The sequence below is a fragment of the Triturus cristatus genome, chromosome 1_2 (genome assembly GCF_964204655.1).
Source record: "Triturus cristatus chromosome 1_2, aTriCri1.1, whole genome shotgun sequence".
NCBI classification, from domain to species: Eukaryota; Metazoa; Chordata; class Amphibia; order Caudata; family Salamandridae; genus Triturus; species Triturus cristatus.
The window spans coordinates 1,155,047,830-1,155,069,575 of record NC_140580.1 but is presented as its reverse complement, the minus strand read 5'-3'; the positions used below and the strand labels follow the sequence as shown (position 1 = coordinate 1,155,069,575).

The 21,746-nt window shown below is 45.2% G+C and overlaps 1 protein-coding gene across 2 annotated transcripts in view; it reads left to right on the top strand.

Moving 5' to 3' along the window:
- The window catches only part of NUP214 (nucleoporin 214), a 385,271-nt gene that overhangs the window by 43,119 nt on the left and 320,406 nt on the right, over window positions 1-21,746 (top strand). For both annotated transcript variants that reach the window (XM_085613954.1, XM_085613953.1), the window contains exons 7-10: window positions 4,112-4,215; window positions 17,466-17,572; window positions 17,680-17,746; window positions 20,361-20,487. In XM_085613954.1, the coding sequence (XP_085470080.1) occupies window positions 4,112-4,215; window positions 17,466-17,572; window positions 17,680-17,746; window positions 20,361-20,487 (405 nt within the window). The remainder of the gene's footprint in view (window positions 1-4,111; window positions 4,216-17,465; window positions 17,573-17,679; window positions 17,747-20,360; window positions 20,488-21,746) is intronic.

Here is a 21,746-nt window from a genome sequence, read left to right as displayed (position 1 = left end):
TAATGCCACCATCGTACACTGTTGTTGTATACAATCCAAAATGGAAGGATATACATGTATAAACGTCCAGTAAATAACAATTAAAATGCAAATATCTTTTTTAAAGTTATTTTTTTTGGTAAACACATCTCAAAGAGATTTTCATCGTGTAATCGCTAAACACCACGTTATTTGCAATGCATGAAATAACGGAACCAGACGTTGCTGCTTAAATATACAAATTAATGTATCTTTGTTGATATCAGTGAGGCAAGAGGACTGTAATTTCCAATTCAGAAGTGTTAGGTCTTCATCTATAGCAGATAAAGTGCTGATGCAAGAGGGTTTGTGCCAAAATAGCAAAATAAAGTGCTAATAAATTATCATGTATAAATAAATGTTGTGCTGAATAGCAATTCGACATCCCATGTTGGACATGGGTAACTCTTTAAAACTGGTACGTGTATAGTAACGCAGGATCTAGAGCCCTAAATCACCGCAATGTACCAAACTGGTTGATTATTGCAATCACGGTATAAATACCCGTATGCGCCCTGAGCAGTTTGTACATGAGCAAGGAGTCCATCAAGGAATTGTTGTAGTGCATGGATCCAATAAATACATAAATACCTCAATAAATAGGAAAAATGAATAACTAGATGTTAAAATAGATTGTTAAATAGATGGTTAACTACCCAAACATCAAAATATAAATACCTAAATGTTTACATACTTAAAGATGTACGCATGTATGCAAATCCCCATATAATATCATAAATAAATAGATATACAGTAAAATGTGTATAAAAGATGCATATAAAATTATTAATCCTAATACAAATATATATAGGCATTAAAACATGCGTGACTCTTACATATTCATGTTTGCTAAAAAGGTACATGTAAAAAAATTTGCCATATTGGATCATACATGATATGCAGGGAACACCTCCAAGTGCAGACAGCAATGAACCCGGAAGGACTGTTCATAATTTGTAAACACTACTGATAACCCGATAACTTCTGTGCACAAACATATTAGTGTAGACCGGTGTGTAAGTCCTCCGTAATATTCAGGCCCCCAGGGTGCTTGGAATCTAGTTCTAGTATGTATTTAGTTTCTAGTTTCCTTAATTTACATTCACGATCCCCTCCTCTCCTGCTTGCTGGTACAAAATCAGTTACATAATACCTTAGGTGTTGTTTATCGGCATTATGTTTATCCCGGAATTGGCGGGCCACAAGATAAGTATTGTCCTGGTTCTTTATAGCCCGCATATGTTGCAGTACCCGTTTGTGAACAGGTAGTTTTGTACTGCCAACATACCGGAGACTGCATGGACAAAACAGAATGTATACTGCATATTCAGTTTTGAAGGTAAGGAGTTTGCAAATAGTATGTTGTCTAGAACTAAATGGTGTCATATAGGTTAAGGTGTTAACCCCTAGCTGGCATTTGTAGAACCCCTTATGCGTTTGTAACCAGGATGTTCCTTCTAGTACTTTAGGGCCGGTCTACACCAATTCATCTCGCATAGAGGGTCCCCTAATATACGTGATCGATGGTTTTACAAGAAGAATTGGTCCAATGATCATATCACTTGTTACAAGAGGCCAATTTTTGTTAATGATGGACTGAATCTGTTTGTGTTGCCTATTCTGTGATAATCCTGAAACTCTGCTGGGTACCAGATCCTTAGTAGTACAAAGTTATACACTCTTGTCTAGCAATTGTGCACGGGGTAATTTCATAGATTTTGTGATGGCGCTGTTGACAATCTTGTGTGAGTAACCCCTGTCGAGTAATCTCTCTTTGCATTCAATCTGAGCAGCCAATAGATCACTGTCCTCACTGTGTATACGTCACAGCCGCAACATTTCTCCGTAAGGGATACTATTGATTAGGTGATGCGGGTGGGAACTACTAGCATGTAATGTTGAGTTCCCCGCTGTCGCCTTCCTGTACAGTGTAGTTTTGATTTTATTGTTGTCTATATAAATAAAAGTATCCAAAAAGCTGACTTCAGTGGGACTAATGGTAGATGTAAACCTTAGATTGAGATTGTTCTGGTTAATGGCTTTAATAAATTAATTGGCCTCATTATGTGTGCCCTTCCAAACTACCAGAAGGTCGTCTATATACCGTGGCCATAATTTGACATATCTATGTATTCCATCTTTTTCTGTTTGCTTAGCCCAAGCCACTAGTTCTGGTGAGCTCACGAAGTGGTAGTGAACCCCATTACATCCACAAAATCCTGTAAGTTTCAACCGAATCCAAATAACTCCAGTCATGAAAAACCACAGTGCAGCGGCTCTAATACAACAACGTGTTTATTCACACAACAACGTCCCAACGTGTTCCGGAGCTTTCCGCTCCGTAATCAAGGAGCGGAAAGCTCCGAAACTTGTTGGGACGTTGTTGTGTGAATAAACACTCTGTTGTATTGGAGCTGTGGCACTGGTTTTTCGTGACTGGAGTTATTGGGATCCGGTTGAAGTTTACAGGATTTTGTGGACACACACATACACATATATATAAATAAATAAAATCAAGGCCGAAACGCGTTATGGTAGAGTGCTGAATAAACAGTTCATTAAACCAAAACTGGTCCACTCTCGTTAGAGAGAGAGAGAGGACAGACTGACAGACACTGACTCCTAGCACAAACAGGATCACGGGCACAGAAATAGCTGATGCCAGATTCAATGTATTGCGGCTGTGAATGGAACGGTGCTTGCCGCAGACGCGTTTCGGGCACGGGACTGTGTCCTTGCTCACAGACTTGCTATTTTATAAATTGGTGTGGATCTCCTTGTGTCGTGTGTCTCCTAATGTTTTGACCATTGTGTGCATTTTCAGATATCTTTAACAAATCTGTGATAATCCTAAAGTTGCTTGACCACACTACCCCCTAGCAAAGCACCATGGGATTGCCGTAGCAAGCCCCTGTCCACTCATAAGGGAAGCCCTGGACTCTTTGCACAATATATCTCATTGTTATGCATCTTATAAAGAGCCAGCTTCCTACAGTTGGTTATACCATTCTTAAGCAGACATCACTCATTTTAAGGCAGGATGACTCCGCACTCCACTGAAAGACGCCTGGCTCAGTGTTTCCCAACCTGTGGGCCGTAGGTCACAAGCCATTTTTGGTGTCGCAAAAGTCTAAGCAATAAGTAAATAAGCCTTTTAATCCTGTATTGATCTGGTCACATTTGCATCGCTCCAAAGACTGAGGTTGAATGTCAGCCTGTGTCTTCTGAGAAATGGCTGCTTATTTTTTTAACATGAGGATTGGTGTGTACAAACTCCGCACACCTTGCATTCAGAGACAGAAAAGTCAAGTGTATTATGTGACAACCTTGCTGCGTTATAGGAAGAGTGAAGAGAAAGCATGTCATTTTTTTTGTAGCACAACCGAATGTAAATACCTGTAAATATTGAACTGTACACGTTCAGCAGTTAGGAAGGCAAAAATGAAGAACATTTTTTTTCAAATACTCAAGTGTGAGGGGAAACCAATTTTAATAGGATCAAAACAAATCAAAACACTTTACTGGGCGATGCACAAATGATCAATATTCACTGAAACCAGATTCTCACACATCATTTGTGTGCAAAATAGTTTGATCAGTAAAACTATAGGTCTTTGCAAATGTAGTGGCTATTTTAACGGAAAATTAGTTTGTAACTGACAGCTCGCTCCCACACGATGCTTTAGACACATTAAAAATCTCCCGCCTTATGTCTATTAAAGCTAGGTAGGTCACGGAAGTTTGTCATTCTAAATATTGGGTTGTGGTGCTGAAAACCTTTGGGAAGCAATGTCTCCCTGTTACTTTTATCTCAGGCAAGTTGTGCTTGGAGCATGTTATATAATTACACTGCAGCGTCTTTTCCGTAATGTTAGCTGTGCTTGGTTGCACGTGATAATGTCTGTAATTAGTGCTTAACCGCTTTCTGTAATTACAGTGATCTGCTTAATGTGCTGAGAGATGTAATTGTGAGACCCTGTTATCTCTGAGAGGAGAGCTTTCAGAAATGAACGCCCTGCCGCCACACACCAGTGCTGCTGAATGTTTTTGTGTGTGACCTGTGCTAATTCCAACATACCCTTCTCTCTTCCAGTCCTTGATGTGCTGTGGATTGGCACCTACGTCTTCTCTGTGGTGTATGCCGCTGCCGATGGCTCCTTGGAGACTTCTCCTCAGCTGGTGATGGTTTTACTACCGGTACGTGTGGTGTTTGCAGATTCATCCTAACATGCACCTTTTTTTGTATTCGAGCCTCCCTTACCCGCTCATCCCCCTCCCAAATAGAATCTGTCATGTGCAGTTCCTGCTTTTTACCCACTGATTCAGCAGGCACGCCGCACTGGTTGATTTCATGTTTCTGACAGTGTTTTCTTTTAACTGTGTTATTTGGTTTTATTTCTTAACCAAATAACCAGTAACATGTCAAGAAACATTTGGAGCTGTTGGTGAGTATAGTAGTAGATTTCCAACATACCATTCCATTTATTTGCCACTGATTAGCAAATTAGTGTCCCTATAACGACAATATTTACTCCAAAGGATGCTTACAGTACCTGGCCTTCTTGCCATATTTATAATTTCATGGATTGATAGCCTGTCAATACAGGAACTGAACGTGCTGTGGCCCCAGTGCTTGGTAAGCAGCTGGCAATGTGTAAGAGGATAAGGGCAGAGGGCCCGATTCACAGAACTAACTTAAGGCAAAATCCTAAACTTACTACCATTTTCGTATTCACAGAAGGCACGTACTTATTTTGGTATTCATAGAAGACACTTACTCACTTCGGTATTCACAGAAGTTAGGAGTCCTAACTTTAGGACTCCTAAATGCCTTCTGTGAATACCGAAAGTCTTAAAATTAGGATTTTTCTCAGTTTAGGAGTCCTAAACTTAGGACTCCTAACTTTACTACTACTAAACTGAGAAAAATCCTACTTTTAACACTTTTGGTATTCACAGAAAGCATTTATGAGTCCTAAAGTTAGGACTCCTAAATTCTGTGAATACCGAAATGAGTAAGTGCCTTCTGTGAATACCAAAATGGTAGTAAGTTTAGAACTTTGTCTTAAGTTAGTTCTGTGAATCGGGCCCCATGTGTTTGGTATCGGGGGTCATCTGAAGGTGCACAGTGAATGAGGATGACCATGAATCTGCTGAGGGAGACCCCAAACGGATAAATATATTGGGTTCGTTTAGATCTTTAAGCAAGTTTTTAGAATCACTAATGCTGTAGTTGTGATTCAATGAAACGTTGTTGGTGTTGCACTGATATGGGGCAATACTTTGGACCCATCCCCTCGTAATAGATTATGATCAGCTCAAAATTTCCACTGTGATGTGTTTGACCTCTGAGTGGGCATTTACCAAGGAATGGGTTGTTTTTCAAAGTGAAAATGTGGGTAAAATATGGTTGGTTATAAATAAAATGTTGTATTGGCAGGATTAGCTATGCAGTAAAAACATTTTTAAGGAGTTTTTATTTTGGGGTGGCAGGGCCCTTATGTCAAAACCTATTACATGTCCATGGACTTTTGGATACCGCACGTTTGTACAATCTTGTAGGTATTCAGCGGGTGTTCTGCCACCACACAGTTTTTGCCCAGAGGACTTTCTAACTGTGGTTTATCATTTTGTTTTTTAAAGTCCTTTCTTTTCAAACCCTCTAAAATAGAAACTGTCTATATAAGGGCCAAAAGATATCTGCAAGGAAAGGTATGGCAGTACTAGTTCCCTTCTGTGATGATCTCTCCTGTATAGCCACATGGACAAGAGGTTCAGATGGCTGTGCCAGTGTCCTGTGATGCTGTCCTACTTTACCATACCTACCTTACCCCTCACTGTGGCTGATGCTCCGACTAGTAAGTGTTGGCACAGACAGCCAGCAACTATTGAAAGGTGGTAGCCAAGCAGATGAGGTATCAAGATGGCAGCTGCTACCAGCAGAGGAATCCAATGGAGTGCATGAGATGAAAGCAGGAGAGATGAAAGAAGGGAAAGAGAGAAGAAAGCAGGAGAGTGAGAAATATTGGAAGCAAGCAGGATAGAGTGAGGAATAGTAGAAGGATGAGCCACTGCGAGGTGTAAGGGATGATGTTGTAGAAAGACAGGGGAGCCGGATCAAGTTATGGAAGGAATTGATGAAAGCAGGGAGAAGTGGCATGCCGATCCAACCTATTTCCCTGTCAGTAACAATAGAATACAAACGATGTACTCTCTAAACTTGAACAATACCTTCTGTGTTATGCACGTGACCTAAATGTGAAGTTTGCCAAGTGTTTATATTTTTGTTTTAATTGGCATGAGCCTGTGAGGGCTGTTCCTTTCTGATGGCTCCAAAGCACTTGACGAAATCGGTTTTAGAAAGCTCTTACTTCCATTTGGAATCTGAAAGCATATGCCAAACTTGGTAGGCCATGATGTTGAATTAATTAGCATTGGAAAACCTACATGAGCCCTTCCAACTCCCTCGACAAACCTCCCTCCCGCACCCCAACCCAAAACTGTGCCCGTCGTCCGGCCCAGGACGTGCTACACGGAAGTTATGGCTGGTGAGAATCCTTTCCCACTACTTCAGAATTATTCATGAGGGTTCACCAAAACATGCAATACACTTTTATTGTGCCTACAGGTGCCTTGTTACGCTTCTGCACAGTATTCGTGACTGTCAAATATGATGATATCTGGGTCTGAAACTTTAAATCATTTGTTGTTTAAAATTTGTGTAAAACTATATGAAGATTTTACTGACTTTATGCTATTCGGTGTTTGAGATTGGATGCTGTAAATAAATATTGTAAAGTTTCTATAAGCTGTGCAAAGAAAAGCAGCATGTTTAATATTTCACTCAAAAATATCAGAGTTGCCCAAAAGCTGCCTCCTCAACTAAGAGGCCAAGGTCTGACTGGTTGCACAGTTAGCTTCCCTCCAGCTTACTTACAGGTGTTGACAGGTAAACAGGGCGTGGATAGGTGTGAGAAAGTGACCCTTTTCACGTGATTAGCCACCCACGTTTTGCCTGGTAATTGATCTAGTGCACAAGGTCCCTGCCACTTGTGCCAGTGCTTCTTCCCTAAAACTGTTCCACAATTGGCCCTTCAGGCCCCTTGTAAATTCCTAGTAAATGGTACCTTGTTACCTAGAGCATTGAGACTGACAAGTGTTCCCTAGGCCCCCCCTCACCTAAGCCATGCAGACTACCACTGCAGCAGGCATGCCCTGGTGCACACAAAACAACAAAGTCGACATTCCAAACTGCCTATGTGCCATGCCAACTAGCACTGCCTAAGCTATAGGTAAGTCACCCCCCTAGCACGCGTTAGTCCTTAGGCAGGGTGCACTATATCGCAGGTGCGGGCAAATGAATGAATGAGTTTATTTATAGAGCGCTACGTTCACTCCAAGGAGCATCTTGGCGCTAGCGGACAGTGAAACAAAAACAGCAACAGTAGGACGAGGGAAATGAGAGTGGGGCTATGTATTCATATCTATCATCATATAAGGGAAAGCACAGTGCTGTCGGGAACAGAGATAATCCATGTTTTCAGAAGCTTCCTGAAGAGGCGTTCGGATTGAGCCAATCTCAACTGGAGCGGCAGACTGTTCCATGCTTTTGTACCTAGAACGGCTATGGTTTTGCTCCCTTTTGTTTTCAGTCGGTAACTGGGGACTATCAAATAGTTCCCCGAAGACGATCGCAGAAGACGCTGTGTAGTATAGGGGCGAATTCTGGATCTGAGATATGTCGGCCCTGATGCTTTTATGGCTTTATATGTGATCGTTAAAACTTTAAACAAAATTCTTTTATGAATTGGTAGACAATGTAGTCGTTGAAGTGCTACTAAGGAAGGGGATCCTCTAGGGAGCCTAAGCACCAACCTGGCCGCTGCGTTGTGGACCACCTGTAACTTCTTTATTATAGATTTATTTACCCCTGCATACAGGCTGTTGCAGTAGTCCAGATGCGAAAGCACTAGTGCCACCGCAACGGTTTTCCTAGCCTTCAAGGGCAGTAGGTCCAAGAACTTTCTCAAAGTTTTATTGGTATAGAAACACATGCCTGCTACCGCTAATGCTTGACTATGGAACGATAAAGAGTGATCAAATAAAATCCCTAGGTTCCGTACTGTATCAGCAGTGTTTGGTGGTGGAACCATGTTTTCAGGCCACCATTGACTGGGCGTAAAAAGATTTGTTTTCACGAACAGCATGATTTCGTTTTTTTGGCTGTTACATTTCAGATGATTACGTTTCATCCAATTCATGACTGCTGTTAGGCAGTGATAGAATTTTTCTTCCGATATGGTGGAATTTTGATCTAAGGTGAGGATGATCTGTGTGTCATCTGCATAAGTAATAGCCTCGACATCAAATTAATCTATCAGGACAAGCAGTGGGGTCATGTACAGATTAAAAAGCGTCGGGCTCAGAGAAGAGCCCTGGGGGACCCCCGATAGAAGCTGTTTTTCTACTGACTTGTGTTGGCCGAGGGTGACTATGTTACGTCTGTTTTCTAAAAAAGACGAAAACAATGCTAGCGCCTTGTTGGTGACGCCACTTGTTGCAAGTCTGTCAAGCAGAATGACGTGGGAAACCATATCAAACGCCGCAGATAAATCCAACAGAACCTGTATGAGCAGATATGGCCCTACAATATTTAAGTCAAATCTTTGATATTGAAAGGGCCAGCAAAGCCATAGAGAATACATGGGCTGGGATCTTGACAACTCGAGTTCCACAGCAACATGGTGGCTTCTCTGAACACAGGATTGTTTGGTACTCTCAAACCCACACTGATGCCAGTGTGGGATTTATTGAAACATGTACTCAGAGGCCACCTTAGAGAGGCCCATTGAAAACCTACCAACCCTGGTGTCTTCACAGGCTGGCTTTAGGCAGCCTTCTACCACCAGACATGTTTCTGGACCCCTAGGCGAGAACCCCAGCTGTCCGGCACCAGAAATAAAGCACATCCTGGGCAGAGGTGTCACACCTCTACCCCCAGGATGGGCACAATGCTGTAGAGGGAAGCTTCAATGGCCTGCCACCTTTGTAATGTGACCCCCAGCATCTACTGCTAGCAGCAGATGGCAGCCCCTGGTTCAGACCCCTAATTTGAGACAGAAAACCAGCAGAAAAAATTAGGCAGAATACGTGGTGTGTTCACCTCTGCCAACTCCATTCCTAAGGTGTAGGAGGCGAGGTGAAACACATCTTTCAGTCCCCGCCATCTTGAAGATGGGGGGGGGGGGGAATCCTCCAATCAGGGCTAGGGCTATGCCTCTTCTCACAAGAGGGTGGCATAATGAGGGTGTAGACACCCCAAGTAAAGTGCCCATTGGCCCTACCTCTCACTCCCTTAGAACACCCCCAAATCTAGTATTTAGGTGGCTCCCCCTGACCCTGAAACTAGTTCCTGCCGACCTAACAAGATGGATGAAGAAGATGCTGTGCAGAGAAGACTATCGACACCCACTGATTTGGTCCTAGTCCTACCGGCCTGTCTGCGGCCCTCGAAGATACTACGAAGAAATAACGCCTGAAACCCCTGGGAGGACTACCTGCCTTTGAAGAAGACCACAACTCCCTAAGGAAGCGGCTCTGTCCACAAGAAAGCAACTCAATGGACTCTGGTGTCCTCCAGATCCGCAATCTCGGACCACTCTGCACACGTCGCCTCCTGTCTGCGTCCAGGTGGCCCACCAATCCAGAAAAGGTTCCCCAGCGATCCTGAGTCCAAGTCCAGCATTGGCTGCCCGTCCTGGACTCCACAACGATGCCTGCATTGTGAATCCAAAGGCTCCCAGAGACCGGCTCCGGTAAGAGAAGCCCGACGGCAAAGGATACCTGTGCACCTGAAGCCCATGGGCCTTGAGGAGCTCAACCGACGATGTCCCTACGACCTACAGCATCCCAACTTACTCTGCTGTCGCTGGTTTTCTTCGTGTTGCCCCAGTTCGTTGCCTGCAGCCTGTTTCCCAAACCGAGTTTCTCCATTGAATTACATTGGGTGCCCAACACCATGTTTGCACCCGGCCTCCCCTGTTCCGCTGGTGGTGTATGTTTGCTGCCACCTTGTGGTCCCCCGAGCTTGTTTTAACCTCCTAAGCTTGAGATCTGCAACCTATCTTCTTACCTGCAGGCTGTGTGTCTTCAAGCATACCCAGTCTTCATTGGGTAACATTGGGCCTGATTTTCAACTTTGACCTCTGCACCCAGCCGCCAATGGGTTGCTGGTGGTGCAGTGTTTGTGCTTACCTGAACCTTGCCCTCTGCTGACCCTGCAACCCAAAGACTGAATTTGTAAGTGGGTTACTTACCTGTAAATGTAAATGTGTTTGTACTTATATAGCGCACAGCTACCCCATTTCGGGGTTTCCCGGCGCTGTACTCATACCGCATGGGAACCCTTCCTGGCTAAAACCGCATTTATTTCTCCATAGATTAACATTACAAAGATTCAAAATTGCACTGTGTCCACGTTTGAAACTAAACAGAATTTCTATTTAAAAACATACTTATCTCTTTGCGAAGATCTTGGTCTTAAAATAAATCTTGAGCAAAGCTATATTCTATACAATTGGTGTGCATCTCCTTTTTGAGCCATGTGTAATTTATTGGTCATTGTGTGCACAACAAATGTTTTACCCTCCTCTGTGTTAGGCCTAAGACTGTTCGTCCACACTACCACAAATAGATCACTTTGGGTTTTCATTGAGCCCTTTAGACATCTGGTGTAAATCTCTGGCCTCTGTTCACAGAATAACCATCCAGTGGTATACCATATACGGAGCTAGCTTTCCACAATAGGGCACTGGTGTCCTAGCCTTCAAGGGCAGTAGGTCCAAGAACTTTCGTTACTCGGTTGATTTTAGGTGAATATTTTAAAGTTTAGAAACTCCACACTTAGAAGAATTTCCAGGTGAAACCAGTCAATGTTACCCTATGGAAGAAAAGTGAGTTATCGGCTTTTGGGTAAGTACTCCACTGGCAGAGTTAAGGTTCTGGGCACAGACTCAGGGGTCTCACAGGGGCAGCCGGGTGCAGAATGAGTTAGGCCCAATGTTATCCTATGGGAGGCAGGGGGCCCTTGGTTGGTGGCTGCTGGCTAGCAGGCCACGCGTCTGTGGGAGCTGGGCTCCTGGTCACTTGCTCAGGGCAAATGGGGAAGTAGGTCAGAGTAGAAGTTGCACTGCCAGGGCCACTCGGCGGTTGGGTGTAGGTGCTTTTGAGCCGTCTGGCGCTCAGTGGATTTCAATGGAGAAGCTCAAGAACGAACAAAGGTTGCAAGCTCGGGGACGAAGATTCTTCAGGTGCGACCACCACTTCGAGAGGTAAGTTGGGTAGTTGGAGGATAGGTAGGCACCCAAGAGTGGGGCACAGGGGGCCGCAGGGCGCCGGGTGCAGGGGTGCCTTTTGGCGTTGGGAAATCTTACGCTCTGCAGGTCGCGGTTGGAGGGGTCACTGGTTCTGAGGCTGCAGGCATCGTCAGGAGCGTCGAGGTGGGTCCTTGGGTGCTGGATTCGGGGTCACAGTCGCCCGGGGGACGTCCTCGTGGTCTTGGTCCACTCCGGCACAGGCCAGGCTTGGCAGGTGCAGGGTTCACGGTTCCTGGCTGATGACAGGGGTCAGTTTACTTGCTTTGAGCAGTACCACTGCTCGTGGGAGTCCCAGTTCCAGAGTCACAAGGTAGCCAGGTCCTCTGGGGTTTGTGAGGTTGCTGACCACTGGAGATGCCGGAGTTTAGCAGGAGCAGGTTCGAGGGTCGACAGGCCGGTAGGGCTGGGGCCAAAGCAGTATGTGTATTCCTCTTGTTAGCAGCTGCACGGCGGGTCTTCTTGTCTCTTGATCTTCTTTGCTGGTTCGGAATCTGGATCTAAGGAAGGAAGGTTCACGGGGCCCCTAAATTCTGAATTTAGGGGCGTTACAGGTAGGTAAAAGGCAGGGACCCATGTCCCTGCCCTGGGGTCGGTACACCCCCTACCTGCCACTCTCCTGTGGGAGGGGGGCAGTAACCTAGTCCTGATTGGGCAGGGCTTCCCATCTTCAAGATGGCGAGAGCCCAGAGATGTGCTTCACCTCGCCTCCCCCACCTGAGGGGTGGGGTTGGCAGAGGCAGGCACACCCCCTTTCCTTCCTTGGGGTTTCCGGCCAGTCTTCCTGCCAGAGTGGGGGTCAGAACCGGTAGGGGCCAGTTGCTGAGTACAGCAAGTGGCCTGGAGAATCTCACAAAGGTGGCCTGCATTTGAAGCTTCCCCTGCCCATCCTGGGAGAGGAGACCTAGCACCTCGACCAGGATGTGCATTGTTGCAGGCCCAAGAGAGCGGATGGCTCTCTACCCAGGGGTCCAGCAACATGTCTGCTGTGTGGCAGCCTAGGCAGCCCCCCAGACGACGTTGATTGTAGGTTAGGTTCAGGGGGCATCTCCAAGATGCCCTCTGTCGTGCATTGTACATGAAATCCCACACTGGCATCAGTGTGGGTTTAATGTGCTGAGAAGTTTGATACCAAACTTCTCAGTCTTCAGTGTTGCCATCATGGTGCTGTGGAGTTCGTGTTGACGATCTCCCAGGAGCATATACTCTTAAATGACAACACTGCACTCACAGTGCCCAGGAATGGACCTGGGTACTGTAGGGGCACAGGGCTCATGCACCTGTGCCCACACCACTGGCATAGGGCACCCAGCTAGAGGGGTGGCTGATGTATGCTAGGGCAGTGTGTGTTGTGGGCATGGCACACAGGGATGTGTGCCATGTCGACTCTCTGTTTAGTTCTGTACCCAGACACTCAGCCTGCAAAGGCAGTGTGTGAGTGTCAGGGTACAGGGCCTCTAAGGGTGGCACAATAAGTGCTGCAGCCCTTAGGGGCCTTCTCTGGTCACAGTGCCCTGGGTACCTATGGTACCATTTACCAGGGGCTGGCCTGTGGCCAGGGATGCCAATTGGGTTTAGGCTGTCATGCAGTTTTAGGTAAAGAACACAGGCAATTCAGCAAAAAGTGGGGGCATACCATGCAAGAAAGATGGCACTTTCTCACAGTGGCCCAGCTAAGGATCTGGCACTGGCGGCCCAGGTGAGTGCCTGGCACTGGCGGCCCAGGTGAGTGCCTGGCACTGGCGGCCCAGGTGAGTGCCCGGCACTGGCGGCCCAGGTGAGTGCCCGCCACTGGCGGCCCAGGTGAGTGCCCGCCACTGGCGGCCCAGGTGAGTGCCCGCCACTGGCGGCCCAGGATTAGGATCGGCAGTCCAGGTGAGGGTGTGGCACCAGCGACCCAGGTGAGGGTCAGGCTCTGATGGAGCCGTGGAAGGTCAGGCCTTGGCAGGCAGTTTGTATCGCTAGCACTAATTGTTAATGCAAGGTGCAGAATTTGGGGTGATGTAGAGCACTAATGAGGATGTGCAGGGTTTGGCAAATAAATCTTTATGGATGTGACAGAGGTATGGAATTTAATAAAATGTCTACTTGGCCATGGTACCGCTTGCTTCATAAATCTACTTGTCCTGTAAAAACACACTTGTCCCTTTGGTGCCATATAGTGTGGGTAACATTATGGCAGCAATCTCATTTTGTAAGTGCTCTGATAATAGCCTCTCAGGTTATGTCAGGGCTCATACAGTGGTAGGGTTTGAATACTAGCAGTTCCCTTATTTTGCTACCTTTCTGCATATCTACATTCTGGGGCTGGAGGTAGTTTTAAGCAATAGTTGCAGGGCTGAAATGCTCCTTTGAATCTGCAAACCTGCTAACTTGCATGTTTTTTTAGTAGTTTTCACCACGTCTTCTCTAATCTTTTCCCATACTGAATAAGCATTGGAAAAGCCAATAGGTCTCAGCAGTCTGAGAACTATGGGCGTTGGCAATGTTAATGCATTTGTGTACGGCTCTGGGGCTGGTTTTCTTGATATACACAATGCATTAACATTAAGCCTCCCTGTTATCCATTTTTACGGATTATTACAGATAAATACAGACAGAAAATAATGTGTTTTCGGTCTGCATTTATTTTTAAAAGTGGATATATACAGAACATTGTGCTTCTTTTAAGTGGCTCTCCATGCTGTCTTTCATGAATTGTGGCCCAACAGCTGAGCAGATCGATAGCATAAGAAATAAAAAAAACAGTATGAAATTTCTTTAAATAAAGGCATATGTCAACATGCAATTGTGGTATAATGCTCATATTTTAGTGGCTGTATTGTTACGTAATATTTGGCAGCTTAAATAGCTAAATCACCACAGACATAGTATGAGTGCGCGTCTGTCAGTTAAATAAATATGGAAATGTACAGTTTTACAACTTCATTTATACACAAAACACAAAATAAATATGGATAAATACAGACGGAAATGTTAAAAAAAAATAAAAAAAAATACCATAAAACCGGGAGCCCTAATTAACATTGCCAATGCCTACAGCTTTCGGATTGGCTATGCTCGGCGTAGCATGCTTCTACCTGCTTTTTCCATGAGACGCCTCGCATCTCATTGTGAGTGACAAAATGTTGAATGGGGAGAGGGAGGTGGGGCTGTGGGGAGGGTTTGAGGATAAGCCGGGGTTGGGTGCAGCTAAGCCTCTGCACTGGAGCCCACTGCTGTTTGTTTTCTTGCACCAAGAGAAATGGGCGGGAGGGGGCAATGATCGGCTGAAAGCACAAAATGAAACATATGCCTAATAGTGCCTGCCATATGGCATTTAATTCTACATTCCAAAAGTCTCCGGGTATATGGGCTTTGCAGCTGAGGGACTACAAGGGTGTCACTGGAGCAGACAGGCAGTGCGATACATTGCACAGCCTGCAGAGACCGGGGTGTGCAGCAACGAGGGAGTCACTGGAGCAGACAGGCAGTGCAATGCTTGGCACAGCCTGCAGAGCCCGCGGTGTGCAGCAACGAGGGAGTCACTGGAGCAGACAGGCAGTGCGATGCATTGCACAGCCTGCAGAGCCCGGGGTGTGCAGCAACGAGGGAGTCACTGGAGCAGACAGGCAGTGCGATACATTGCACAGCCTGCAGAGCCCGGGGTGTGCAGCAACGAGGGAGTCACTGGAGCAGACAGGCAGTGCAATGCCTGGCACAGCCTGCAGAGACCGGGGTGTGCAGCAACGAGGGAGTCACTGGAGCAGACAGGCAGTGCGATGCATTGCACAGCCTGCAGAGCCCGGGGTGTGCAGCAACGAGGGAGTCACTGGAGCAGACAGGCAGTGCAATGCCTGGCACAGCCTGCAGAGCCCGGGGTGTGCAGCAACGAGGGAGTCACTGGAGCAGACAGGCAGTGAGATACATTGCACAGCCTGCAGAGCCCGGGGTGTGCAGCAACGAGGGAGTCACTGGAGCAGACAGGCAGTGCAATGCCTGGCACAGCCTGCAGAGACCGGGGTGTGCAGCAACGAGGGAGTCACTGGAGCAGACAGGCAGTGCGATGCCTGGCACAGCCTGCAGAATGGGAGTGGAGTGTGCAGACAATCCTGCACCGGCCTTCGCAAAAGCAAACACTGGATGCAGGGACAAAGCAGGGGTCCCACCAAGACCATGTTCATTGCAAACGCATCAGAACACACAGGGGTGTAGACAACGGGGCAAGGGCTGTGGGAAGCAAGGCAGGTCCCGTGTTTTGGGTGAATCAGGGTGCTGTAAATGGCCAGGTCCTGAGTACCTGAACTTTTATCTGAAAGTTAAAGCACCAGTACTTCTCAGTAGGGTACATTACTGTTAATCGGAGAGTACACAGAGTACACACGAGGAAAGTGAGGGGTGAAGCGTTTAACATAACTGACACATGAACGGACCGTCAATCCGCGGGGTGTTCAGTGCCAGGGACTACTGTCGCAATATGAGCTTTTTAAAACCAAAAAATAGTTTTGCTTTTTTGCCAATGTTTGTTATAATGGTGACGTTTTGGCAGCTCCCACAACAACAAAGTTTTACAAAAACTGTGTCAAAACAAGACCACCATTGACAAAACTAAAAGGCTGACCTTCAATGTCAGACCTATTGGCTTTGCCAATGCTCGTTTATTTCCATGTTTTCTAAAATCTTGTTGAAACTGATTTTCCAATATGAATATGTTGTTGAAATACCAGCATGCGTTAACACATTTTACTAAATGATGCCCAAAGAAATTATACCTAATATTTCACAATAGTTTAGCAAAACATTTTTTTTACTAGTTGGATATTTTTTTGTGATCCGTTTATTTTGAAAGTAAAGAATCGTCAATCTTGCTCTCAAGCTTCTGCAAACATTTGCATCTGATCGGAGCGCATTCTGGGAGCATTACACGTGTCCTAATATTGTTAAACTTTGCAAACGTGTGTACGCCTTTCAATACTGGAACCACTCTCAGTAGTGTAGTCTGAGCTTAAAACATTTCCTTAGAGCGCTCACCCTAATAATAAAGAATTTGCATTGATGAACAATAAATAAAAGTTCTATAGCAATAAGGTGGGCACAATCATTGCCTTAACTGCAGACAATGCTCTTCCCTGATCCGTAATGTGGTACTGTAAACCGGCAGCCAAACGGTTTTTGCTGCAGAGGGTTGGGCCTACTTGTCCCAAGGACAAAATAAATTTGAAAACGTATTGTTTGGAGTCAAGGACAACATGTCCTAGGCTTCGGGCTATAGGAATCCCATGATAATGTGGGAAATAAATCTTAGCGGAAATTACAGTCTGTGGGAAGAAGAGTGTTTGAGGAGAGCTCATTATTGTGGGTTACCTAGTTCTTGTGAAGATTTAAAACCGATCTCCGTTAATTGGAGGTCTGTGGGCGACACAAGCGTCTGGTGGTAGTAAAATCCTTTGGAGAGACTGAAGCGTCTGGGGATAACTAGAAATCTTTGGGTAGAATGGGTTAGGTTGAGAAGCCAAAATGGCCAGAGGTAACAGATCTTTGTGGTGATAGAAAGGTCTAATTTAACTGGAGATCTTTGGGGAAACAAAGATCCGTGGGTAACTGGAGATACAAAGGCCTACAGTAACTGGGATTTGTAGGGAAACATGAAAGAATTCGTTCCTGGAGATCTTTGGGGCTGCATGAGGGTCTATTTTAACTGGCATTCTTAGGAAATATAGGGTTAGGGAAGCTGGAAATCATTGGTGTCTCAGAAGGGTCTAGCTTAACTGGTATTTTCATGGAATATGGAAAGGTTTAGTGTTACTACAGATCTTTGGTGGGCAAAAAGAGCCTATTTAACTGTGATTCCTCAAAACGAAGGAAGAGTTAGGGTAACTGGGTATTTTTGAAAGATATGGTCAGTGTCAAGTTGAGGTTCTTCTGAATGCATAGATGTTTGCTGATCTTAATGTATCTACGGAGATTCAAGGGGTTTGGTGATCGAGGTGAGAAGCTTGAGCTCTATTTTACATGGAAAACTTGTTAAGGTTGAAGAAGAACAGTAGTATATGTTTAAATGCCTCTCTGAAATCTAGTTTCATGTCTGCTCTGCAGAAGAAAGATGACAAGCGTGGCGAGAGGTTCCTAAATTTTACAGAGCCGTGCTACGGTAGCTGCACTGAGAGGGAACATCATTACTTCATGAACTATGTTGAGGACTGGTGAGTATGCTACACGTGACGGCGGAACACCTGCACTGAACTGCGGCACAAATAATAGCTTAGCTGTTGCCACTACACCCTCACTGCCATCTGATTTAATTTTGCAGGGACCTCATCCTGGGCGCTTCTGCATCATCCATCGAAGTCAGCGTAATCGCCAGGCAAGGGGACCAGGTAACCAGCCTTCTACTGCATACATGGACTTCCACAAAGCTGTGTTGTGAGCACTCCCCTTCTTTGGTGTGCACATGTAGTTTAGGTAGTGAAGCAAAATTGTCAATTCGAAGTGCATGAGTTCTGGGAGGCCTTCAAAGATTTGTCTGAGACTGTAAAGAAGTCCCCGGACTTCCTCCAATCTCACAAGGTTTTAATTAGAGTTTACCCCTTCCTATAGGTGATTCTGTTCACAATTGTGCATTATATGAGAAAATGGTCACTGTTGAGTGTCTTGGACTGGTCTTTAGAATATGCTTGCACCTTTTAGAACATACTAAAATAGATATTGTGATGGTGAATTACACAATCGAAGCGAGGGCCCCCGACCCCAGGCATGCACTATATTGCGCTTTGCCACAATTGCCGCGGTTGTCATCCAGATCCTTTGGTATCTCATAAACACCTCTTCCACTGAGATGTTTAAAATATGCAGTTTAGCCTCTAAGGGCAATGGACATAACCGGTGTAACACTTGCTCAAGAAAAGTTGTATCAACGGGCACACCAACAGGATATGGAAGAATGTGCCCTCTTGCCTGCATTCTCTCAAACAGAGCAGCGTACCCCCCTACCCAATTTGTGAAGAAGAACCACCCTGGAATAGTGTGCCATGTGGAGTATCCGCAGTTGTATTAGCCTAAAATGTGCCCGTATTGTAACTTCCCTGGGGTTTTGGAGGGCTTCCACAATCTTGATAGATCATAAATTAGACTTCTGGCAATCACAGCTTGTGGGGAAGAGGATACGTTCACTGTGTTTGTAGGCCACAGATTTCTCTTCTAGGAGTTGCACCCTGTGGAGCAGAAGATATGTGCTCACCTTTATAAACGATAGTTTAGCCACCATTGAATCACGCCTTGTGACTCGGAGGGTCCATATGCAGTTTGTAGGCTCCAGGGATGTTCAGAGAATGTGTGTATGTAAGCGTTGACTTAGCTACTTCTTTGAGTATATGTACTGGCGTATATTGACATAGATTCCCTTAGTTGAAGAATGTGTGTAAGTATACATTTATATGGACGCTCAATCATTTGTTTGTGACCCAGAGTGACCTGGGGATACTCACATATCTTCTCCAGCTAGTGGAATTAGTGTGCTGATATTCACTGCCATTGCTGATGAGGTGAGCAGCCGTACCTGCAGTAATCACTTTATGAAGAGTAGTCCCTGACCAGTGTGTATTGACTGGTCCTCGCAGCCCCTGCTTAGAAATGGTAGTTGAGCATCCCCAGTGGCTATACAGTTTTCTTGTTGGAGCATTGTACCCTGTTGTGCAAATGACATGTGCTTAGTATATACTATCTGTCCTTTATCACTGTTGGTAGCAGTGCTTGTTTTGCTGAGGTTTCACCATTGCTGACCACTCGGCATTTGTGCATCCTTCAACGAAGCCAGGAGTAGTCTGCTGAGAATCTGCCCGAACTCTGGTCTTGCATACCTGGGCACACTTTCTTTTTGCATCCATCAATTTGCCAGGATGTATCTACTTCTAATTACCCCTTGTTTGGGATGTAGGAGATCCATATTCATTTTGAACTATGGCAGAAGTGTGCATTCTTTATGTTGCTGGGATTTGTTAGTTATTCTGCTAGTCCTCTCTTCTTAAGGTTACCTATTGCTGAGCACAGAATAATTGTGCAACCCTCGGGTGCTGGGATTTGTCTCCTGTGATTTGCTCCTACAGGAGAAGATGAAAGAGTGAATCATACAGAGGGTAACTTGAGGTCTGTTGGGCAAAATGGAAAATGTGCCGAGTGTTTTGCTGGAGCAGTGCAGTTCCCCCTTATTAAGCAGTTGTCCGTTGCATAGATGTTCCAGTTTATCTGGCATCTTCCAGCCAACATCTGACATATCTAAAATAAACAGACGAAACCTAATAGTTAAAAATGACTAGTGGTATCGATATGTAATCATTTGAATGCTTTCTGAAGATCTCATTAAAGCCTCATGGTCTTGCTTAGCTTGTCCATTGTGGCTTGTAATTTAGTGTATTTTGGGTCGGAGGATATTTTAGGGTGACCCCTATGCTCTGAGTTAGTGCATTGAATTAGCTTGTGAACTGTGTGTGCGACTAAAAGAAGGCAATCCTTTGAACGCAAAGCAGACCATGTTCACATTCCACTCTGGACCTAGGCAGTACCTGCAAGAAATTGCAAGCTGCTAGGAAAATTTCATATGGTACTGTTATGGAGGTGCTCATAAAGAGGATAAACATAACTTAGTATCTTATGGTTTAGCCTACACTACAAACAGATTTGCCCATAGGTGATGGATTCAATTTAGGCCATGAATTTTGAGCATGTCAGAGATGATAAAGTTACATAATTTTGCCCTGTAACCAAACAAAATTCACCAGGTTAAAGTTTTTCACTATGAACTGGCATGGCAGAAGGAGATATGTGCAGTGTGGACTGGTGTGATGGGAAAGATGGCGTGCTCATGTGTTCTCATTCATGCTCTGCATGTTCAATTAGATGAGGTACACCATATCTGTAGTGAATAAAGGCAGTTGTCTGACACGCAGTAGCACGTTATTCCTCCGGCTCCACCTCTTGCCATCTTTTCTTTTTCAGGCTAACTGGGAGCTGTGGGTGTTGGAAGATGCCAGTCGTGCAGAGCTGCCGGTCACTGAGAACAGCGATGACACCCTGCCCGTCGGCGTGGCTCTTGATTTCACCAGCCAGCAAGGGATCCCACTTTGTAGGTCTTGGTGGATGGCAAGCAATTGGTGTGGGATATTGTACGTTTAACATGCCTTTCCCCTCTGCACCCCTGTCCACAGTGAATACCCAGATAAGCCATGAAGGAATTCCTTAAAGCAAAGAAAAACAGTGTAAGGTTGAAACGCCCATGCTCACCTAGAGGTGCGCTCCACTGTAAGTGACCAGGAGTGAACTGAGAAGAGCGAGGCACTCTCGCCACTTAGTATTATAAGAAGTAGGATATATAATTAGATGAATTAAGATAAGATCTTGTATGTTTTACACATTTTTATCAGGGCTAATACGTTTTTGGATGTCTTGGGACTGTTTTTATAGTTGCTTTAATATTAAATGAAGTAAGACATGGTTTTATTATTTATGATATGTTATGTTACAGGTTTTGTATAGCGCACAGCTGCCCCAGCCAAGGGGCGTCCCAGCGCTAACTAGCAGAAGTGGGGGGGGGGGGCCTGGCTACTAAAAGAAGGCAGGGCCTATAGCAAAGGGTAAAAGGTGTGTTTTAATGGCCTTGCGGAATGCCAGGTAGTTGTTAATGCTACGGATGTGCGCAGGAAGAGAATTCCAAAGTTTAGCATGGCATGATTATTTTGAAACATTGTACAATGTTTTTAGGGAAGGTATTTATCATGTATGTTATACTGTGAATGAGCATTAATTAGTCAAATAAAATACTACTAGTATTATCATTATTATAATTAGTATTTTATAATTTCTCTAGAGACTCTTGTCTGAGAGAGCACAGCTGTTGAGGTACCGTCCTCCCCTTGTAAGTCAGTCTAGCAATACCAATACTGACAGCGGATACACCGAGCTCTCCCTTTGAGATGAACCTTCCAGAAAGAATATTTTATTACCTGAAGACTGAACCATTCCAAGGAGAGGCGTAGCACCGAGACTATGGCGACGGAGTACTTTAATGCCTCAACATCTCCTCCCAAGCTGAGAGAGCGCCTAACATTGAGTGTACATGGAGACTGCGCTCCCGTCACTTCCCTCTTAGCCCCTAGACAGAGAATACGATTGAGTAACTAAGACTGAGAGACCATGAAGACTTCCCTCCCTTGCACATTATCACCCTAGACAGAGCAAAATATTAAGAGAACTTGAAGGCTGCATTCTCTTTCCCCCCCTGTGGCAAGCCCTTCAGACACTGCTATGTTTGAGTATGCATGCCGCCATTTTTCATTAAAGATGGGTATTTGGCAGTTTTGTGTACCCTGATTCAGAGTTTACAAG